This window comes from Lissotriton helveticus, chromosome 3_1 (assembly GCF_964261635.1).
Source record: "Lissotriton helveticus chromosome 3_1, aLisHel1.1, whole genome shotgun sequence".
Lineage (NCBI taxonomy): Eukaryota > Metazoa > Chordata > Amphibia > Caudata > Salamandridae > Lissotriton > Lissotriton helveticus.
The window spans coordinates 1,856,095,221-1,856,119,001 of NC_136061.1; the positions used below are offsets into that span (position 1 = coordinate 1,856,095,221).

A 23,781-nucleotide genomic window follows, 5' to 3' on the forward strand; every position below is an offset into this window, starting at 1 on the left:
ATACTCTAGGATTTGACATATAAGTTTGTCTCTGTTTTTTTTCTTCATTTTGACCCCTTTATCATCAAAATGTTTGGCCTGGTGTTCACACTGGTACGTTTTAATGGTTTCTGATTGGTTGGATGGAAAACCCCTCTCGACCACCCCCAAAAAATGTTCATAATGACAACGATCAATAACTATTTATGGTGCCTGTGACTCCATGCTGATATTTCACCACCACACCCTTCCCCAAAACCTGAAGTAGATGTATACATTGTGTGGCAGTTCACAAAGAAAGTAGTAACTCTACACCATGAACGTACTCCTACATGCAGGATGTATATTGAGTTCCTTTTATATCCACATACATTCCCAGTCTTATGTGTCGAAAGCTTCACAAGGTGAAGGTTTCCATGATAGTACTGGGAATGCCATGTGACATCTCCCCTGGTATCCTATTCTCCCTGTACTGAGTTCTACATAGCATAGAATTACACGCAATGGAATAAAACCCGCTGTGAAAATGTGCACATTTGTTCTTATGGAAACACCGCTCCGCTTATTACCCAACCAAATCTCTGGGTAATCTTCCCTTTTCCATCATGGAATGGGAATTACTACAGCTCTTCAATGGAGTACATGTTTTAAACATTTCCACCGAGGAAGAGGGTTGAATCAGAGTTTGGGAATGCCCACAAGCATAAGTTTTGGGGCATTCCAAACGTATGAAGCTAACCACTCCTTGGGACGTCCACTTTCCACCCCTTGTGTGGGATGTTCACTACTGTTGAATTTTTCCCGCTCATGGTGGGAAATTCTTCAATAGCTAGTTATTCACACATATCAGTCAGTAATCCTTCGTTAAATTACTGGCAGGTATAAATGGGGGAAGCTTATGCCATAAATGTAGGTTAATGGCAGAAAATATCTTTGTGAATTAGGCCCTGTGTGTTTGAGCCTAGATCCAAGAATCTGGGCAAAAAATAAACAAGTGAAAAAAGTTTAGCTTGGTGCAGTGTGACTGCATAGTTTAAAAATGCAAAATTATTCTATATATCAGATGTTTTTATATGCCATCAGACTGGAAATAAAAAAAAAATGTTCGAGGGATGTGTGATTTTAAAATTACCTCATTTGACGTAGGTGAAAGGCATTTTTACAGTAAAGGATGCTATTACAGTGACATCCTACAAAGACGCTGCCAGAACGTGTCTTCGTTATACTGGGTCTGGCTATGAACCTGAGAATGCATTTATTTAGTGGTGTGACGCCCCCTGGAGATACACCCTTGTCCCATGACTGCCAGAAGAGACAGTTCTTTACACTCTTTCTCTCTGTCATCAGAAACGGTTGAGTACGCTCCATTCTATCTGTCAGAGGAAGCTGTTCTTTACATCCCCCGGTCAGAGGAAGCTCCCCCCTTCGGTCTACCCCTGTCAGAGAAAGCGATTCTTAACACTCTCCTCAGTTCTACACACGTTCCTCCCTGGCAGTCTCCACTTCTCTTACAGCTGCCTCCTCTTTATGAATGTGTTTGGTCTAACTTTGATTCTAACTCATGCACTGCAATTCATCTTTCATTATGTTACCTTGATTTTTCATTTTTGTTTCCCCCCTCCACTCTATTCCCTTGTATTAGCTCCTTGGCTAATCTGATTGGTGTTCGGAGTGTTGCTGAATAAATGAGTGTGCCAGTTAACTGTCACTGTGCTTAATGGCATGGGCGTAAAAATAGCGCCCGCAGCCCCGGGAGGCCCCGAGCACCATGGGGCCCCCTCTGACACTGTGCACATGCAGCAGTCCCCTGCCCTGAGACAGGCCCAGACTGGCAGTACCTGGGGTTTCCTGGGCCAGTTTTGTTAAGTGGGGGGACGATTTTCTTATTGGGGATCTATATTACATCAGGCCACCCGACCCATCAAAGGTGTTTGGCGCAGCCTAAATGCCAGCTTTAGAAGTAGCAGAACTGGGGTTAAACTAAACACAGTTGTCCCTCTTTTATTTCCAAATCAGTCATCACAGAACTAAAAGAGCGACAATGTCGCTCTGCGCTCACTTATGCGATAGCAGATGGCAAAACCTGTAGTGGAGCAGATCGCCAATCTGATCCTGAAAAAGGTAATTGCGCTTGTTGGTTTTGCAAGTTGAAAGGTATGTAGTAGGCTACCTCAGTAGAAGTTCTTGAGTCAGGCTTAGTGAATGGGCACGCACTGCAAGGCAAGGGTGAGCACCAGGACGGCCGGGCCCTGTGTCATCATAACAGCAAAAGGTCAGCATTCCAAATTAATTATATGGAGGAGTTTAGCACGCATCCGCACCAAGTTAGACCGGTTAAGCATTACAGGCACACTTTTAAGACCTGGAGAGAACTCAGATGCAGCCTAATCACCTGCAGTTTCCTCCTTGAAATATAAATTAAACATGCTAATTTGTACATCATTGTTTGTCGGAGGCCACACAAAGTCGGCCGGCGTCTTATGTTGTTGCAGCAGTTGGCATGCGCGCTTCTTCCAGAAAGACTTCATGCCTTTCAGGATAATAAAAGAGACTTGCTGCAAAGGGCTGCATTTTGAAGAAAGTCGTCCTAGTATGTTTTACTTTTTGATTAACATTACTGTGTCATAGACCATAACATTAAGCTGAATTATATGAAACCACTATTTAATGAGTGCAAACATGCACTGTATGGGTTGGATGTATTTGCTGTTTCAGCCATTGATGTGTGCCTTTAGTGGTGAGAGCCTGTCTGACACATCCTTTCACTGATCTGGCACTGGGTGGATCATCAAACTGTATTTTCTATAGCTAAGGGGAGGATGAACCTCGGGTAGAGGCCCCTGCTTCCGCACCTCTGCTGCTCTTCTGTTCAGTATGAGACCATGAGCCTTAATCCGACACCCAGCCTCACTATAACCAAGTGCCACGCCAGTGTTGACTGCTCGGTGTTAAGGAGCCGACTCCTGTGAGCCAGTCTACTGGTCCAGGACAAGTCTCTGCGACTCTGCTCTTCTGCCTGTCCACACAACACGCCCTCTCCACCTTTGCTAATTGTTATTTGCCTACATCAGACTGCCAAGTAGTGCACACACTTCAAATGAACAACCCAAACAAAAGCAATTAAAACCAATCTTTACAGTGCAGGAGACCATCTCTTTTCAACTTGAGAAAACTAAAGGTCGTCATATCAGTACAGGAACAAATCTTTTTTTAACAAAACTGTGGACATTGTTTTGATGAAATAAACAAATAAAAAACCTTTGGAACGTTGTTCAAGATAGATCTCCGCTCCCCTCTTTGACTCTGAAATGAACAAATATACTTAGATTACACAAAAAGAGTGTATCTGCAGGCTGAAAAGCGCCTCCAGCACTTTCCACTAAATTTTGTGTAGACTGCCACCTTCACTAATTACTTTTTTTAATTGACTGAGGCTGCAATCCCCTGGTGGAGACTGGTTTTTCAAATGTCCATGGATCTTTTTTTTAGCCTGGGTTATCTGTGCATCTGTCTACGGTTGGTCATTTGGCACTAAAGCTGATTTGCTTTTAGAAATGTCAGCTCTAAAATCAACAGTTGTTAAAATTCAACAGCCACTTAAAATACAACGTTTCTCTTGCTACTTTTTCTTTCTGTGCCTCCTCTGAAAGAAATGGAAACATTGAGTCTCTCAGGGGTGTCCAACATAGGTCTAGGAGAACCGGATCCATGCAAGATATTCAGCTATCCACGCACTATGTAAACAAATGCAATTGGAATCATTTTATTTGGATGTCTTCTATTTGGATATCCTAAATATTTGGCAAGGCCCTTGCTCTCCAAGTCCTACCTTGGATGCCCCTGTATTTTCTACAGCGCAATGTCTGCTTTTCCGTCATTACTCAGTCTTTAAGTGGTCCTTGTCATTGCTAAGGAGCAAAGGATTAAGACATACACAATGTAGCTATTGAGAACAGCTGACTAAGGATGCTATGGCTTGCTACCAAGTTGGTACTGTGTCAGTTCAAATACACAAGCCACCATTGACTGTAATATTTATTAGAAATAGATACTTTCTCCAGTATGTGTGTGTGTTTTTGACACCACATTGCCAGTGCAGCCCATGCCATTGACAGGAAGTGTGGGTGGGCATATTTATGATATAGTTTTACAATGGCTGAAAGTATTGATAATGTGGCCATAATAGTAAGACGCAATTTAGTAAGATGAATTTTATTGACATCATATTAAATTTTTAAAAAACACAAAAAAGTGACAATTTTTCAGAAAAGCAGTTTTTTCCAAAATCCTGACTAATGCCCTGGGTTGCATGGGTGAGGCTGCCTTATGTGTTAGTTATCTTGGCAGGGCTTTCGGATGCCTGATTTCTTGGATGACCCTATAAGGGGCAGGACTCCTTATTTGAGTGCATGCCTCAGACCAGCCCTGATTGAGGTTGTACCATTGTTGTTTTTAACACGAAACAGGGTGTAGTAGATTGTTTGATGAAAGTGCGACTCTAAAGATGATTTTGAAAACATTAAAAATCTGTGATCCTGCTGTTTTAAATGAAAGGTTATATTAAACATAAAACCATGAGAGCAATATTGTAAGAATCGAACCACCTTATAAGAGCTGCTATGTCATGTATGTTGGGTTATGGTGTAATGAAATTGCATGATATGTTATGTTGTTCAATAGTATGGTGTGCCAAGTTTTTCTATGTGTTACGTTGTTATGCTTTTATATTGGGTTATGTTACAGGGCTGTGAAACGGCATACCATTGCTGATTTAAAGAGTGCTGCAGGCAGATAGAGGTCTACTTAAGAGCACTAAGACACACGAGGGAAGGGGGTGGGCACAAGAAGGTTTATACAGCCAAATCCCTTGCGTGGGTGAAGGGCACCATCCGGCGCTTTTCCAGCTGCATCGCCTCAGCCTTTGTGGGCAGTGCCAGCTCCTCTGAGGCATATTTCCACCTGAGCAGGAAGTGGACCCAGAACCTCTTTGAATTTTTCCTCTTTGGGGGGGGTCTGTATTTCTCTTCTCAGGGAGAGGTGGTGGAAAAGCGTTGCTTCTATTGGGATGTTTTCAGTGTCTGGCAGCCCCGAGTTGCACAGACTGCTTTCCAAATGAGGCTTGGTGGGAGGTAGCTAGGCTCCGCCTGGCCTTTTTAGGTCTCGCTGCGAACGCAGCACATGCTCTGTTTCGCTAGCGAGACTCTATTGCTCCCGCTTTTGTGCTGGAAGGGAGACAGGAGGTGGCACGCGCGGACAGGAAATGTGCACTCCGTACACGTGCACATCTCCTGTCCCCGTAGGCTGGCAGCGTGCGCACCGCGCGATTTCATTTTCCCTCCCCCGCCACTAAAAGCCCTGCTTGCCATATAGGCCCATTCGATCGGCCATGCTGCCGCGGTATTGTCAGTGAGTTTACATTTTGCCCTCAGCCACGGCCTGATATGGATGTCGCGTGGGGGGAGTGGGCTATCGATCTCAATTTGAGTTTTACAAATATTTTAAATTAGTTGTAAGCCTTACACCTCGTTTCTGTTGTGAAACGCACACAGCATTTGGCTTTATTTAGTGTGTATGTTGCAAAAACGGCAACAAAGACACCCAGACAGTAATTCTGTTCCGGCCTACACAATTGAGCTCAAACAGACGGCACTTAAACTGTATCACTGGGTTGAAGGCACCTGCGGCCGCGATCTCTGTGGACTGCGCAAACTATGGGCTGTAGTAGCGGCAAGACAACTCTGGTGGTTTCTGCATTTGCTGTAGAGAGGTGTGAGCGGTCTAATCACACGACTTTGTTCCCTCAATGGCTTTGGCGTTAAGGGTGCCAGCTGGTTTCCTGCTATGATGACGCTGGAACACAATGAGTGCCGATGGCTCTTTCAGTGATGCATTTGTATTGGCCCCAGCTGCAACAGAAAATAACACACTTTCCTACCCCCCTGCAGATTGCTGCTCTCTAGACAAAACACAAGGGGCAGGCATCCCCGAATGTGTCCCCATGTCGGCAGATTGCACCTGGATACAGCAGTGGGGTGGGCCTCATCTGGCTCAGTAGTAGCTGCTGCCTGCGGCTGGTCCCCTTTTCCACCACTGCTTGTAACTGCTCTTTCTCAATGTGTGTTCTTTGGTTAACTAACTTTTGCGTTTGTAAAGCTCAATTTTACCCACAGGTTCATCTTGGCATTGAATAATCATGTTTATTGTAACCCACCTCAATGGTACTCCTTTTATTGCCCCAGGAGGATAACCGAATGAGTGCGCCCACCAAGATTTGAATCTGTGACTCAGAGGGCAAACACAGACCCCTGTAGTAAATGCGTTAGCCCACTGAGCCATGGATGTCTTTTACAGCAGGGCATGCTGGTAGCTATAGTTCTCTTTGTGTTTGTCACTGGAGGTGCTCTTCTTCTCAGTGCAGAATATGTTGTTTTCTCTGAATATTCCTTAGTGCTGTGGATGGTGATATCCATAGGTCTCCGAATGTCACTCCTCCCAAGGAATTCTGGAAATTGTAGTTCTGCTGTTCTGTCTTGTTGCATGGCCTGCTGATATGTATAGCGTGCATGGTTTCCTCTCCTTTTATTATGCTCATGTTCTCTGACTTTTGCTGCATTGAATGGTAAAACGTATCTTTTTGTTTTACAGCAGGGCATGCTCTTAGGTGTATGTAAGTGACTCGCTGCATTGAATGCTGGAACTTGTAGTTTTTTTGTTACTTGAGGTCATGTTCATAGCTGTAGTGATCTGAGTGACTCACTGCACTGAATGCTGAAACTTGTAGTTTTTTTTCTTACTGATGACAACGCTCATATCTGTAGTTCTTCGAATGTCTGTTTCTCTAGGGAATGCTAGAATCTGTAGTTCTGTGTTACTGCAGGGTATACTGGTGGGTATACTGGTGGCTATAGGTCTTTGGTTGTTACTTACAGCCCTATATGCTTGTATATCTTTAGTTCTCTGAATGTCTCTTGAATTGGTAGTTCTGTCTTCCTGCGGGGGATGGCAGATAGTATCTATAGTACAAAGCCGACTGCACTGTCAGGTCATCACTTACTATATTTTAAAGGTCAATACATTTGAGTATACAATGAAAAATATGTTGTATAATGCACAGCTTTTGCCTGACAAAATATGCTAGGGCTGCTTTGGGTTCCAGGTCTGGCCCTGGCCTGAGAGCTCCTGACTGGGTCCAGAGTATGGGAGGCCCCCTCCATGTACTTTGCAGGGGGGCCCTCAAGTTTTGTTACGCCACTGTGTTCCAGATGAGGGTGTCCATTTAACCCCGCTCCCTCTCATTCCCTTGCCATTCATTGGGAATATGACAATTACAGACCAGCTTTTGCAAACTAAGACGCTGTCCCTTTGCACTTGGTATCCATTAGGTGTTGCTCGCATTTCCACTCAGCCTCTACCCGAGGATGCTGTTCTTTGTATTTTTACCTCTGTCAGAGAGTCTGTCCCTTTAAGAGCAGCATTCAGGGGAGATGCTGCTATTCGGTTCCAGTAATGCCGCTCATTGGGTGAAAAACTATACGTGCATACAAGAATCCACAGCTGTGATGCAGGGCTTCCTTCCTGCCCTCTGCCTGGAATGACGTGTAGGCTTAGGGTAGGTGGTTTTTACGGCACTTGGAAATACAGGACGTGGGGACACTTGGGACCTGTGGGTGTTTCCAAGTTTCTGCAGAGCTTTCAGTGGTTTTGTGGTGCGTTAATGTAACAACGGACACTCTAGCTCTACTTTCCAGCTACAAGGCTCTTCTTGCCTTTAAGCGGCCTATTGAATCTCATTCATGCACGTTCACATGTTGCTACTAGGAAGATACCCCAGCTCATCCTTCATACTGGGCAGCAGTGGGGTTTTTGGAGCTTGTTAGAAGGCGTGGGGTGGAGGGACAAGATACAGTTTGCAGAATATCTGCCTAGGAGGGCTAGTTGAGTGGGTGAGTGTGGCTTTAACCGACACATGTCCTCCATGTTCAAGTTATGCCCCCCAAATGCACACGGAAACGTGGCCAAAGGCTCCGCTCCCCTATGGACAGAGTGTCCACCTCAGAACTTTAGGGCCTTGGTTTCAGGATATTTACCAGTTATATAATCCTTCACTTTTTAAATTTAAATATGAAACTTTACCAGGTACAGATGTCCTGCGTTATGTTACCATTGAGGACGTTATGTTACCATTGAGGACATAGTTGGACACCCTTGGAAGGCCAGGCAATAGTTAAGTGATAGGTGTTTGAAGACAGCAAGCTGCTGTATGCTGGGATGTATGATTATATTTTCAAGTGTCAGAAAAGGGAGATTCTGTTACTACTGCACAGCCCCTGCAAGACTTCATCTGGAGTGCTGTGTCCACCTCTGTAAGCCTCATCTGTGCTATTGTGCCCAGTCTGAAGGCCTCATCTGCAGTATTGAATATAGCTATGGAAGGCACATCCTCAGTAGGATGAAGACAGATCATGGACAGGCCATAGAAATTGGTGCTGTATTTAAACAAAAACTTCCTTTAGGAGAAAATCAAGAATTTAAGATGTGTACGCGGGAGGAATGGATGCAAAGAAGTCAATTCACTGAAGTAATTTCAGAAAATCATTTTGCACATAAAGGCCATAAATCTCAGTTACTTAGGCAGGGCTGTAAATTAATTCACACTGGGACAGACAAAGGGGAGAAGCTGTATGGAGGAAGTAAGAGTAAAGCTATAGTGACATAGCCTCTGCGTTTGAAGAGTTCACAAGGTAGTAGTACGTGACTAGGAGGGCAGCTCCTATTTGTTGAAATCTGTGTTTCTAAACGGTCCTGACAAAGTATCGTCGTCCTCTCAGCTCCCATTAAACAATGCTCACCAAGGTGGACTTGGAGACTAAGATCCTTATTTAGAGGTCAGTGGACGGGACAATCAGTTACAACTGCTGTGAACGTCCAGTCCGCCTTATTATAAGTGCATCATATCCTATGGCGGACGGGATATCCATAACGTTTTGATGGAGTATCCCTTCGGCCAAACTGTAAATAAGGTCAAGATCTTGTTCCATATTCCCTGCAGGGATCATTGAAGATGTCACGTGCTTTACGCTCTACTTAGACCGTTTGTGTATAAGTGTGTGTGTTCACTACGGTTTTTGTGAGACTGCTTTCTTAAACATACTAATATTTGTCCTCTTGTCTCTTAACATCACTATTAAACGTGTGTCTTTCTCCCTTTTATCTTCCATATAGAATCCTGTGGTCTCTTAAACCTTGACGAGATAAGGAGATTTAAGATCCTCCCTCTCACCCCCTAGGAAAAAACAGAATTCTACATTTTACTTGATCGAGTTGGAATTAAATGGCTGAAAAACCAATCAGGTAAAATCCTACTATTGGTAGCCTTTCTCCCTATTTTTGTATTTTTTTCACTTTTCCTATCCCCAATCTGTTTATGTTTAAGGAAAATCATTAGTTCCTCGAAGTGGGACATTTTCTGTGTCTCGAAATCCAGCTTCTGGGAGATAGTGATCATCATTTGGTGGAAGGAACCCAAATTCCTTCTAATCCACCCAAGTCTGGAGTTTTGATTGGTATAGGCATACTAGGTCTTGCCCTCTTGCCTTATTTGGGGGCTTACCTCACATGCAGTGAGTCGGTTGTACTAGTTTGTTTCTATTTTGAGTTGCCACTTTCCACTATACTGATGATGTTGGCTGGTCAGAGGTTCAAGCCAGCTCTCTGCAGTGTGCTGTTAAAACGGCGTGGTTGTATACTGTTGCAGACGCGGCTTGCAAGGAGATACAGAAAAGATTTGCAACTGCTCTAGTTGTGGAAGTAATCTATTCATCGGTTTTTGTTGTGATGGGTGCAATGCCTTGTCACATGACAATCGGATGGCCCACGCATTTTCCCTTCTAATGTACTATGCCTCTCTTATTCTTATTTCTGCACTTACCATTTATCTCTTTGAGTTTCACTTTTCAGTTATTTCTTTTTTTTAGTACTTTTCTGATGTTTTCCTTCTTTTGTTGGCATTGGTTCTAGTGTCATTGTAGTCTTGTCCTATTGTTCATTATGTAGCATGTTAACCTACCTTTTGTTCATACCATTTGGTGGATCCTGGAGATGTTTGGAGGGCTGGCTAGTGTATGTGTTGTGGTTGTGGCACATGTGCTAGGCAATACGCAAAAAACATCTTAACATTTCCAGTCCAGGAATGCTATATCTAAAAACACATCAGTAAGCCAAACTAACCTAAGAGCACGCCTGCGCATATGCATGGCCAATTACTAGCAGCCTTTTTGACTCTCCTGCATGTGCCTTCTCGTCATTTCAAGTTCCCCAGTTCTATAGGGCAACTACACGGCAATGTATCACTTACAATATAAACACTATCGTCTCTTACCGTCGACTGCTTCTGTCAACCCCCATCTTGTACCATATTTCAACCACTCACATGCCCCCATATTATCCGGAGCAGAAGAGTACTATAGACCATCACATGGCCAATGTGTCACTCTCAGCACCACAATCTTATATCTCACTAAAATAAACCTATTGCATGACGTGCATGAGTACACTGTGCACTCGGGCACCCAATCCTGGTGAGGAGAAGATTCTATGATGAAGCATTCTGTTTGGAGTGGGTGAGGGCCTGAAGTAATTTGACCGGCCGCAGGATGATCCCAACTTAGCAGGCATACAATCATACTCTTCAAGCACACTAAGGATATTCATCCTATAGGTCCCCAGAGGCTCCACAAGAGTTTGTGTGTATTTCTACAACGAGGATGCACTGTAGTCACTTAAACATCCTCTCTCACTCCCACTTTTGTATTTGAAATTGGCTCATTAAATGTTTCAGTATTTCAGGGCCTAACTCTTCGAGGGATTTAAGGGCGAGGAATCAAAAGAGGGCGGGATAATACTGCATTTTACAGCACACACTATTTACCGGGGAAATAGGACTAGGACTTTAGGTCCTTGTCTTTGTCCATGGCGGCTTAGGCCCCGTTGAATCTTCCCAGGTGGGCTTCTATGAGACCTGATTTGCGGAAACTACACTGGCTCCCTATAAAGCATAGAATCCTTTTCAAAGCACAGTTTCATTCCTTTAAGGCTCTTTCTTCTCATGGTTTTCACTTCCTTCAATCAATGGTGAATTTCTATGTGCCCACCAGATACCTGAGTTCAGTCGCAGCCAAAGTTGCCACAGCCCCCAAATTCAAAAGTGCATGAGTGGGAGGTAGTTCATTTGCCTTTTTGGCTCCTAAAGCATGGGATACCCTTCCTATTGAAATTGGGCAGGTGTCTTCCAAACCTCAGTTCCGAAAGAAACTAAAAACCTGGTTCTTCTGTTTAGAGTAAGCTCCCCCTTAAACTGGGGTTAAACCACCCCATTTTAACAGCACACTGCGGAGAGATAGCTTTTAGCTCCCTAGCGCAGGGAGACTCCGTTCTGGAGTAGCCATGCGCTTTACAAATTGAATTTTTATTATTAGGTACTTTGCCAGTTATCAACAATCAATACTAACTCTTCCAAATAGGCACTTCCAGATCTCCACAATTACTAATAAGCTGTAGAGTCCCACAAGGATCAAATCTTCTCTGTGATCCTCAGTTTGTACTTGGAACTGTGTAGTACTACCCCATTCCAATGGTAAAATTTGAATTAAGCAATTCCCCGCTACACTTTAAAGTCTCCACAACCATAGAAATTCACTTTGATAAGCACTGCCTTTGTATCATATAAGGATGGAAGTTAAGCAGCTGCATAAAGCTAGGCCAGAATAAGGGCCTTACATAGAGTTTGATGGGCACAATTTGTGGAGAACAAAAACCTAAATAGGAAGTAGAGTGCACTATCTGTAATTCCTCCACCATAGGGATATTATTTTACAGGTTATTTAGCACGTGAACTCTTCTCCATAGTTCGTTTTCCCCAGAAATGAGAGGATTTTAGTTCATTTCACATTCTAAATAAGGTCCTTTAATTCTTCGCAGCAGATGCCTATATGAAACTTGTTTCAATTTCAGTTATGTTATATGTGCATATCTAAATCCTAGTGTAAAAAGACATTTTAATCTCCATTATAATTATTGCACAAGAATAGAAACTTTGAAAAAACTATTTAACATATGGGCGTGTCTGTCAATGCGACCTGTGTCTTACCATGGTACTTCTGAAAAGAAGGTTTTTTTAGGATATGGGAGAACATGGGCTACCTCTCAAATAATTCAATTTAGTACAGTGGATTTGTAAAGGAGGTTAAAGAGTAAACATTTCCATCTCTAAGTGTGTACTGGTCATTGTCAGACCCAGCGGTTTTGGGCTGGCTAAGACTTATCGAACTGGCGGCACAAGCATGATTGCAGGATCGTAATCCCCCGTAGACAAAAGGTTGTGACCCAGGAAGCTGGTATGCTTCTCCGTCTGGAGAAATGCTTTCCCCCTCAAGCAGAGGTGTGACCTGCCGTGGACTCCTGACAGTCAGCTGCAGATGGCCACCAGGCACACAAAACCCCTCGGGTCTCGCTACAGTGATTTCCAAAACAAAGCACCCTGTGGTGTGGGTCCAAGGAGAGGGAGCCAATGACCTCTGTCAGAGATTGCGATGTCAGACACTGCCGTCCTCCCGAGCTGGAGGCTAAAGACAGTCTCAGCTTCCAGCACAGGTTCACCCAACACCCCTCGGACATCTCCTGCTCTGGACCGCAAGCGAGCACAGGCCCCTTGTTGCAAGCACTGTTCTCATGGACTCTGCAGATTTCCGCTGCACAACTCTAACTCCTCACGTCTGAGCTCCTCAGATGGCTGCTGATCTTGCTCTCACATTCCTCTTGCACAGCGAAATGATAGTGTATGTCAGGACGGTCCTTGTCCCAACCACGATCACTTCCACCTGTCGCCACCACTACCAGTGCGGTCCCAACGATCTTGTGGAGATAGTGAGATCCTTTGTGTCCCTGGGATCTAGTGGACAGGAGGCCAGCTCACTGGCCCTTGGAGAGTACTTTGAGACCCAGCCCACAACAGTTGGCACTTAGATGCAGGCCAGCAACGTCCAGGCAAAATCAACCAAGTGATGGTCCCCTTCTGGGAGCATGACAAGCTCCAAGACACCACAAGTCTGCGGATAGTTCAGTTGAAGCCCCTCCTAATGATTCCCCCTGTCAATGTCCTAGTATTGAACCAGCATATTATGGCTCCAAATCCAAACGTGTCCCAGTAGTTATTCCCAACATGGCCTTTGAAGATACGATCAGTTCAAGAGGCCACCTTTGAAATTCACAGGCCCTCTCTATATTTTGCCCTGTCTACCATCCTACCCCAGAGGTTTGATCATAATCTTTAGTGGGGCCAAGACCCTGACCCTTGGAATGCAGGTGCTAATTTCACCCCTACGTAGCCGTCCCATAAAGGCCCCTTAGAGTCAGAGGCCAGCAGTTTCCAGTGAACCCCTCGTTTATGGCCCCCTATCAGAAATGCACAGATGTTGCTACCCACCCAGCACCCAGTTGTGAGTTAGGAGAAAGGCTGCCAGGGACATAGAGCCACAAGCTTCAAAATGCTCACTTTCCCAAAGTGACATTTCCAACACCATAATGTCGAATCCCCTCCCACTACAGGAGAGGATTTGCCAATATGAATTTGATACTAAACACTATACTGTTACTATTTTGCCCATAGGAAATAATGTGCAACAGTCGTTCCCCAGACCTCCTCATGCTAATCCAATGCGAGAAGCAGGCCCCATCGTCCTGAACACACCTTCCGGTGTCATTCATGACTCTTGCAGGTAACACATATACACACCTGCCCAACCTCTTTCCAATACCGCACCATGTCACCAGGGAGAACTCCGATAAAGCAGGAGACATGCAGAACCTTGACACATAGCTTTCTAAATGCCAAACTGAGTAACAGTAACCAGTGCACACAGGCCCCACTAGGGCAAACCTCTGGCACAATCGATGAGCTACGTTCGTGGATGGCACAACCAGTGCTGTAGGCCCACGGATACATACTCCTGGCATTAGTCTTACCCCATGACAAGGGACTTACTGCTAACTTGAATAAGCCAATCGTGTATATTCCGATCCACAGTATGTATATAACGAGCACATCGCTTTGACACTGCACGGCAGTGCCAATCGCACTCAAGTCCTAAGTCTAACATCCAGAGCAGTGGAAATTGGGGAAAGAGAAAAGCAAAAAGTCGAGGTAAAGCACCCTGGAAAGGGCCATATTGAACAGTCATTTTAAGAAAAGTAAATTGGTTGATGATGGCTACACGCTGGTCTTGAAATTCAGTTTGGATTGTCATTAGTTTCTTTGTTTATCTGCAAATATCTTCATATCCACAGACCTAATACTGAAAAATTGCTGTGTCTGAGTTTCAGCCCAAGAATGTATTTCATTTGCTGAAACTGAAATTTTGTGTAAGTTGGCAGGGGAGCCTGGGATCGCAAAATGTCTTATTCCTTATTTTGGATACAGCCTTCTCCTTTCAAGTACCTGCTAAGCAACTTTAACGACCTTTGAATCCTTATGATTGGAAATGTAACAAGGGCAGATCAAGGATGGAGATGTGACAAAAACAAAAGGTTTTGTCAACTGTTTAACCATCTTTCCGCCACACTTTAAACATAAGTGCATGTCTCACTGAACACGTGTTCATGATCCTTCGCTGCATTGCAAACTGGATTCTCATGATCAGGTGACAGTAGTTGCAGTGGCGGCTCCTCCGCTAAGGCAGAGGAGCATCACCCCTCTCCTTTTAAGCAGTGTAAATAAAGGAAACATAAAATGAATATAACAAAGTTATTATCATTTTATGTTTCCGTGTTGCTTTGCGGGCGGGGCTGCTCTGCTTTCAGAGCAGGGCAGGGGAGGAGTGGTTTGCCCACTCCAAGTGCGCAATGACTGTTTGGCCGGCCCTCTTGGGCTGACCGAAAAGTTAAGCGCACTCTGCATGTTCTACGTACAGGCTGCATTACAGCCCGTGTGGAGAACATGCCCAGGCCCCCAGTCCCAGTCTGAGCACCAAACCACAACGCTTAGACCAACCACAGCACTGCATTGTTGCCACTGAGTAGTTGTTGTGTATGTGTGTGTGTATTTGGTGGTATGGAGGAAAGGTGAGGGCTTGAACTTGTATCTGGTGGAACGTTGCCAATGGCCAGTCTCCCAGGAAGCAGCTGATGAGGTAAGAAGCCAGATGTACTCTATTGAACTTTGTACCTGTTACATGATTCAGCATTAATTTGGATGTGTCAGCTCCCATGCAAGGTGTATGCGTGCCCAGCGTTCACAGTCTATTGCTAACTAAACGTTCCTTGCTTTTCTGGATTCACAGCTTACCGGCCAAGCTAATTAATGGCGGCATAGCAGGGCTGATTGGTGTCACCTGTGTATTTCCCATCGACCTCGCCAAGACACGCCTGCAGAACCAGCAAAATGGCCAGCGACTCTACACGAGCATGTGAGTAGCAGGAGCACCCTGTATATCCTTACCCGCACCCCCACACTCCTTCTCTTGGTCAGTTCGCTTTAGCTCCTATACTCTTGGGCTATCAAGTGCCCTGAACTTCAGTGCATCAGTTTGTATTTGTTTAAGTTCCTTGCAACTTTGCATCCTCATTGCTAAGGGGTTATTCGCCATTGCATGCATTTAGTGCTAAACCTGTACTTTTACCTTCCTACCTTTTTCATTTCAGGTCGGTTTATAATAACCCTCATGCATTCTACATACACTTAGAGTTTTCTTGACGTAATTGGGCATCTTTTTAAACTTAGACTACCCCAATCCTCAATACATTAGGTCTTCGGCCCTGAATAACTGCCCAGATCAATAGCAACTTTGATTGGCAAGAAACATGTTGACCTTTTTATACACAACTCAATTAGCTAGATTGGACCATTATCTTCACATTCAGCCAGCCACTGCTTTTAACCGGAACAAGAGGACACATATATTTAAATTTACTAGGGTATCTCTTAGTTGCGTTTAAACTCACGCCACACCAATCTACATTCAGAGCACCTCCACGCATACTTCACAAACGGCATCTAAATCTTAGAGCCCCCTCGAGGGGCCCGTTGGGCAATGCAGCGCCGGCCCAGCGAGGAGCTGCCAGATGATGAAGCATTAAATCCAATGGGGTGTGTGAGGGCTCTTGCTCCTGAGCAATACAATTACCTGATCTGGTTTTTCAGCTTACAACCAACCTTCCCCCTCTTTTCACTTCTCTCTAAAGGAACTGTATACTTCAGTTGTTTACACAGAACAGCAGCACCTGCACGTTGTCTGCGTTCCGTTCAGAGCAGCAACATGCAGGTGGCGAGGAGGGCTTTTCTATTTACACTTCCAGCTGGGCCCAAAAGAAAGGCCTGATTAAAAGGGCCATCAGCACTTCTTTTGTTCAAGTATCATCCTAGCTGGGCGCCATCTGGAGGCTAACACCTAGATGCCAATGCAATGGAAGGAAACAAAGACACACAGCATTGTATCACTACACAAGTGCTTAAGAGAAACTATGATTTTGAGGCAGCTTTTTTAACTTTGTTCAACTTCCTATGCAAGAGGGGTACTTGCTATGTAAGAATGCAAGACGTATCTGTATTACCAATTACACATTAGTTGATGCAAGTGGCATCTACAATCTTTTTTAAATTTAATTATTTTGTAGCGCTACTCATCCTAGTGTAGAATCAGAGTGATTTACATCTCACTCACACAGGCATACTAAATCATACATGTGTGTAAATAAATGTACAGGCAATGTACCTAAGACAAATGAGAGTTATAATGTGTAAGGTGTAGCAATCGCTCAGCATCCATCCTTGTAGACATTATATGGTAAGAGTTAACAGTTGTGAGAAGCATAAAGTGAGGATATAAAACCTAACCCAATGATTGTGGTTGTCTGCACTACTAAGACTTTAACTTCCCAAAAGAACATTTTTTTGCATTCTTAGAATAGCAACAGTTTGAGAAAAAAAGTAATAAGGATCTAAACCCATGACTTACAGTTTGCTTACAGATAGATCACTGTGCTATATTAGAAGGCTTGTAACTTGTGAACTAGCAGTAACAAAATGATCTCGGTGTCAAATCATCAAATCAGTAGCCCACTTACCTATCTAAATACATAAATAAAAAAACATGTGATCAGCACGTTACACGATGAGCTTTGCAGCAGACATATTTAACCCTCTATGTTTCTTTATGAGTCAGAACTATGACAGGACAAAACACAGATCTCTCTCAGAACTGTGTTAAACACCAGAACACCAGCGTTATCCTACAGCTAAACTAATCCCCTCACAATTCTATATAATCTATATGTTGTATCTCAGACTGTTTTCAAACTCTGCCCCTCGTGATTCCACCCAGTTTCCTCTGCCACAACTTAACTCCCAATTTATGAGTTCCTGGAGTAATTTTTTCCAATATCAGCACTGATCCTCATTCTCTGTAGAATTATGCATGTTTTGGCTCCGATTTACCACCAGATAAAAATAGGTGGTTACTGTGAGCAGGGATCGCTGTAGGATCCGGGGTAGGAAATGCTGGTGCCATGTGGAGGGTGAGAGAGCTCTCCATTCTCCCTGTACCAAAGACGGACAAGATGGACTCTGGACTGTGCTTGTGCCCACATCCTCTCCTTGCTTCGAAGCCAGTTTTCCTGTCAGTTCTTTGTAGCTGGTAAAATCAGGCCAGTGGTCAAAGTCAGGGTATGTCTGAGGGGCACAACCTGCCCATAGTTTTTTGGTTTAAGAACTAGAGTTCCCCTACATTTTAGGAAAAGGTAACATTTAGGAAAAGGTAACTATCCCGGGACAGGTAATTCCGACAGTTGAAATGCTTCAGCTGAAGTGAAAGACGGGGAGTCTTCTGTGCTGTGAAACTGATAGAGGGGTAGACAGCTATTTAAGCTTTCTTGCAGGGCCGGCTCTAGGAAGATGCGATCAGTGCCACTGCAACGGGCGCTGACTTAGGGTGGGGGCGCCCTGTTTGCAAGCATATTTTCATTTTGAAAGCACCTGCTGCCGCGTTCTTTGCTTCAAGCAATTTTCAGGCATCAATAAAAACGTCAGGATCACTCCAGTGATTAATGTTCCTGTTGAAGAGAGATCGTATGTTTGTCTAGTGGACGTTTTAATTAATAGTAAGGTAGTGCTGTGGGTTAATATGCCTATTGCAAAGAATGTGTGCCATGCAAATCACAAAGTAAATATAATGTAAACAGGTCAGTGGGTTACTGCTTGTGTCCCAGGGATCCTTTGTTACTTGCAGTTTATAAGTTTAAATCCTAATATAGCATAGTGACCTATTAATTGTCATTAAAAAGCTGCATGCAAACTACAAGATATGGATTAGTGCAATATATCTTTTTGTCCTGTCTTTTGTTACCCTAAACTTGCAAAAAGGGTTCATTTGTATAGAAGAAATCAACTTTTATTATTAAAGAAAACCCCTAACAATGATGTCATGTTTTAAATTCTGAATGTGTGCTTTTCCAGACAAAGGACTCAAACTATACTGCCTACCAGTATAGATGACATGTGATTCCTACACCTTGTAGTCCTCTGCCTTATGTAACATTTCCTATATACTGATTTACACACGTATAATTGTCTCTGTGCCAATGTGTGTGTGTGTGATTTAAAGTGCTCTGACACCCTACACTGCTATGAGTGGCGCTATAAAACGAAATCAGTCTGAGAGTGGTTATAAAGACTTGAGGAGCACTGTTAAATGGTGATTGAGAGGGAATCCAAGGTAGATGTGGTCATTGGGGGGCGCCAACAAACATTGTTGCACAGGGCGCCACACTGCTTTCTTGCCAGGGTGTATGCTGCCTGAAAGTAATGTAAATGTGCACAACTGGTTAAACTGGGTGCTTGGAAGCTGGTATTGTCCTTAATTGATGGAATCACTTGAAGCTCCCGGATGACATAGATTTTGTATTTCTGAGTGGTACTGTAAGTCTGTGAAGTGTGTGCTTGTAAAGGACTGTTGTAGAAAATGTATATGCTATGTACAGTCCGGGTATTACTAAAATCTATATTTTGGAAGCACTTTTTATCTTAAACCTTTTTGTACATTTTGTAGCAACCTATCAAATACTGTGTGTAATGAATGTTTAAAATAATGACATACATATTTACAGTGCTTCCTACCACAGACTGGGACCTCATAGCACTATTGTCCGTATTCTCGACTGTACCAACCAGGAATCAATTCTGTGGCTCTCTGGTTATGCACACAAACCTCTGCAGTGCATAAATTAATAGTGTTTTCATAATGTACAGTAGTGTATTTCATACAGATTACCCTCCCTTGCATTTATTTTTCATTTAAGTTGTATGTTACTTAATACATAGTTACCTGAAGGTGTAAGACCCTTAAAAGTTACACAATATTTGGGTTTTGTTTTTAGCTACGCCTTTGTCCTCGCCCCCCTCGCTCACGCACCAATCTCCATTGCACGCAGCATCACAGTTTTCATACTTTTTTAATTCTATTTGACCCCGGTTCCTGCTTCCGGTAAATCTGGGAACACGGGACCTGTTGCTCTTCGGTGGAGTGGTAAACCACCCAAACATATCTCCCTGTCTGACTCATACCCAGGCCTCTAGAAACGAGGGGGACAAACTTTTTAGACCGGGGATGCGTGAAGAGAATTCAGTTATTCTCCTTTCAACGTTGCTCCTACGGCTCAGTGAGTCGCAGACTCGCAGTACTCCGTGGCCTGCTTGTTTGCGTAGTCAGCACGCGGTGTTTGTGCGCATCGTGTCCCCTGTCACACCACGTGCTTCCTCCAGAAACAGCAGATGGCTGTGGGCTGACTGCAGAACCGGAAGCGGTGACACATGCATCTCTCTGGTTCTCTCACTGTCTGTTCAAACCCCCTCTCGTCATGCCCTTCTTTAGGGCTCCTTTCTTCTTCTTTTCATCCCAGTGCTTTTCTCTCCTGCCGCGTGTGCTGACACCAATCCTTAGCTCTCTCCTTTCTCGCTATTGATACTTTCTCTCATGTTTCTCCCTTTTCTCTCGGCATTTCCTGCCTCTTACCAGCATCCTCTATCCAGTCACTTTCATGTTCACATTTTCTCTTTCCCAACATGCCTCTCTTTCCTGGAAATCGTTCCAACCCCGTCCCCTTCCCGCTATCTGCTCTCAGCAGCTTCTCTTATTTCTTGTCTTCCCTTTCACCTGCTTCCCCACCCCCACCCTCCTCACTCCTCTCCGACCTCTCACAATCGTTCATCTCTCGTTTCCTCTCTAGCGGTCTCGTGAAGCAAGAGACCGCTAGAGAGGAAACGAGAGATGAACGATGGGAGGAGTAAGAGGGTGGGAGAACAAGACGTGAAGTCTTGTTCTCCCACCCTCTTACTCCTCCCATCGTTCCCTCGTTATCACCTTCTACTCTTTTTTTATCTCAATATATATTCCCGTTTTAGCCCGACTATTTCTATCTTGCCTTCTTCCATCTCTCTCCTCCCATCGTACTCTCATTATCACCTTCTACTGTTTTATCTTCGCATATGTATTCTTGTTTATTCTCTCCTTTCTGTTTTTATCGTGTATTCCTTCTTCCATATCTCCCCTTCCTAATTTTTCTCTCGCCCCTTCACATTTCCCGTTCGTTTGTCTCCCATTCTCCTTTAGCTCTCATTTCTTATTTTTCTCCATTCCCTCCTTTCATCTTTGCCGATCTTGCTTTTATCTTCGCTGCCAACATTTTTTCCAACTTCATTTTTTCGCGAGAGTTTATGCAGTGTTTCGTAGCCATGGAAACAACTGCAGATGTCTGCTTCTACAATCCTCGCCGTGAACGCTGCTTCGTCCTGCCATGATATGACAGTAAATGGTTTCTTTTGAAGATGGGAGCACCTACGGGTGCCCCTTCAGTCACGATTAAAAATGTATAACTATAATGAAACAATTTACAACCATAGGGGAGTTCCAACAGCCAGACCAGACTGCTTGGATAAAAACGGAATTTACAAATAAACTAGGCTGCTATGGAGAAGATTTGTTTTATGCTCATGGACAAGCCACCTTTTAGATGTTCCCTACGGATGACCGTGGTGTATTCGTGTTTAACCTTGTATTTTGCAGCCCTTTTTACCGTTGTAGGCCATGTGTGCAACGACGGTACTATAGCCTCTGGTGCTCAGTGCCACAAAGGCTGCAGCACAGTAACTTGCTACAGTACAGAAAACCAGGCATGTGAGCCGTCCAAACCTAGATATTCTTACCAGTCTGCCAGACCCCCGCCAGTCCCCTTCAAACCGCAGCTCTGTCCCTCCTCCACTGGAGATCTAATTCGAGCTAGTTCAAACAATGATGCTCTGCCTTTACATTGAAAAGAAAAATTGTATGAGCGGAATGTTTGAATTAATCTCAGCCACTGGCAATTAGTGTGAAGACCACAAACGTTACAGGGGTTTGAGAGTAATTCAGAAATTGCGCCTGTCACATTTGAGGTCGAAGCCTACAGGACAGCGCAGGCGCAGCTGTCTGGTTGCTAAAGGCGTCTTGGGGACATTCTAAAAGCTGACCTAAGAATGCATTCCACCCATTGCTAAATATTAACTTTGTGGTGTGTAAGTCACATTTGCTTGCTTTTTATTTGCTGGCTTTATTTGTTTTACACAGTGTAGCATGTCTTTATCACTTGCTGTATTCTTCCACGACTGCTCGCTTTAGATTTTGTTCTTATCTTGTCACATTTGTTGTACATCTAAAGACAGAGGTCAAATAACAGGCTCAGTCTTTAATGGAGCTTGGTGTTCACTTTTCTTTCTCTGCGACCCTTCACTCTATGCCCCTCTAGTCTATACCCTTCCACTCTACTCTACCACACTCTATTCTGACACTGTACCCTATCACACTCCAGTCTACGACCTTCCACTCTATGCCACTATACGCGGACACTTTACTCCACTGTACAACATTTTACTCCACTCTATGCCACTGTGCACAACTCCACTCTACGACACTCCATGCCAATCTACTCGACACTACACCGCTCTGTGCCACTCTACTCGGCGACATAATACTGGACTCGATACTACTGGACTCCACTCTACGACACTATGCCACGCCATTCTGCTACAGAACACTTCACTTTACTCCACTCTACAACACTCTACACTGTGCCACTACTCCTCTATAGATCACTTTACTCCACTCTATGCTCTGCCAGTCTGTGCCCCTCTACTGTACATCACTCCACCCTGAAACTCTACTCCACTCCTTTTTACTCTACTTTATGCCACTCCATTCTTTGCCACTCCATTCGGACTCTACTCCAGTCTACGACACTCCCCTCAATGACATTCCACTCCAGTCTATGTCACTCAACAACACTGACACTCCACGCTACTTCAGCCTACTCCACTCAGCGCCACTCCACTCTATTTTGACACATCACTCTATGTATCCCAGCTCTATGGCACTCCAAGTCTCTCTACGCCCCTCACTCTACGCCCCTCTACTTTATGCCCCTCTATGACACTCCACTCCGACACTCTATGCCACTCTACAACACTTTAATCCACTCTACGCCGCTCCACACCACTCACTCTACTCCACTCAACCCCAAGCCGCTCTGCACCACTCCACTCTACGCCAAACTACTGTACTCCACTGTGCTCTACTTCACTCTACTCTACTCCTCTCTAGGACTTTACTCCACTCTGACACTCTAATCCACTCTGTTCTATGCCACTCTAAAACACTTAACTCTACACTAATCCACTCTACATCACTCCACTCTGATACTTTGTTGTACTCCACTCCACTCTACAACACTTTACTCCATTCCAGTCTACGACACTCCCCTGTGGCACTCCCCTCCACTCTGACACTCCTGTCTACGACACTCCATTACATTGACACTTTACACCACTCTACTCTGTGCCACCTTTCTCCACTCAACGCCACTCTAATTTATGACTCTTCGCCACGACACTCCACTCCACTCCACAACACTACATTACTCCACAGCACTCCCCTCAACACCACTTTACTCCACTCTGACACTTTAATTCACCCTTCTCTATGCCACTCTACAACACTTCACTCTACACTACTCCACTCGGAATCAATTCCTCCACTCTGAAACTCTACTATACTCCACAACACTATTCCACTCTAACACTCTACGCTCCTCCACTCTACGACAATTTCGTCCACTCCATTCTATGCTCCTTCATTCCACACCCCTTCACGACCCTCCGCTGTACAACCCTTCATCTACAAACCAACACTCTACTCCACAACACTGTACTCTACCCCACTATATGGCCATTTACTTCATTCTATTCTACACTACTCTGACTCTCCACTTTACGGCACTCCACAACACTACACCACTCCACAGCACTCCCCTCAACACCACTTTACTCCACTCTGACACTTTAATCCACTCTGCTCTAGGCCACTCTACAACTCTTCACTCTACACTCCTCCACTCTACATCACTTCCTCCACTCTGAAACTCTACTGTATTCCATTCCACTCTACGACACTCTACTCTACTCCACTCCACTCCACTCTGACTCTACTTCAGTCTATTACACTCCCCTCTATGACACTCCCCTCAACTTTGACACTCCTGTCTGCGACACTCCACTACACTGACACACTACATCGCTCCACTCTATGCCACCTTACTCCACTCCACGCCAGTCTACTCTATTTTATGTCACTTTACTCCACTCTTCGCCCCTCCAACCTATGACCCTTCACTCTACGACACTTTACGCTCCTCCACTCTACAACACTTGACTCCACTCTATGCCCCTTC

At 44.4% G+C, this 23,781-nt stretch overlaps 1 protein-coding gene across 5 annotated transcripts in view; it reads left to right on the top strand.

Moving 5' to 3' along the window:
- Positions 1 to 23,781, top strand: part of SLC25A22 (solute carrier family 25 member 22) — a 288,778-nt gene that overhangs the window by 106,376 nt on the left and 158,621 nt on the right. For 4 of the 5 annotated variants that reach the window (XR_013608855.1, XM_078682808.1, XM_078682807.1 and 1 more), the window contains exons 2-3: positions 9,202 to 9,330; positions 15,312 to 15,437. Coding sequence is in view for 4 of the 5 variants with exons in the window: in XM_078682808.1 (XP_078538934.1) it covers positions 9,311 to 9,330; positions 15,312 to 15,437 (146 nt within the window). In the remaining variant the exon portion in view is untranslated. The remainder of the gene's footprint in view (positions 1 to 9,201; positions 9,331 to 15,311; positions 15,438 to 23,781) is intronic. The other variant, XM_078682804.1, reaches the window with a different exon arrangement.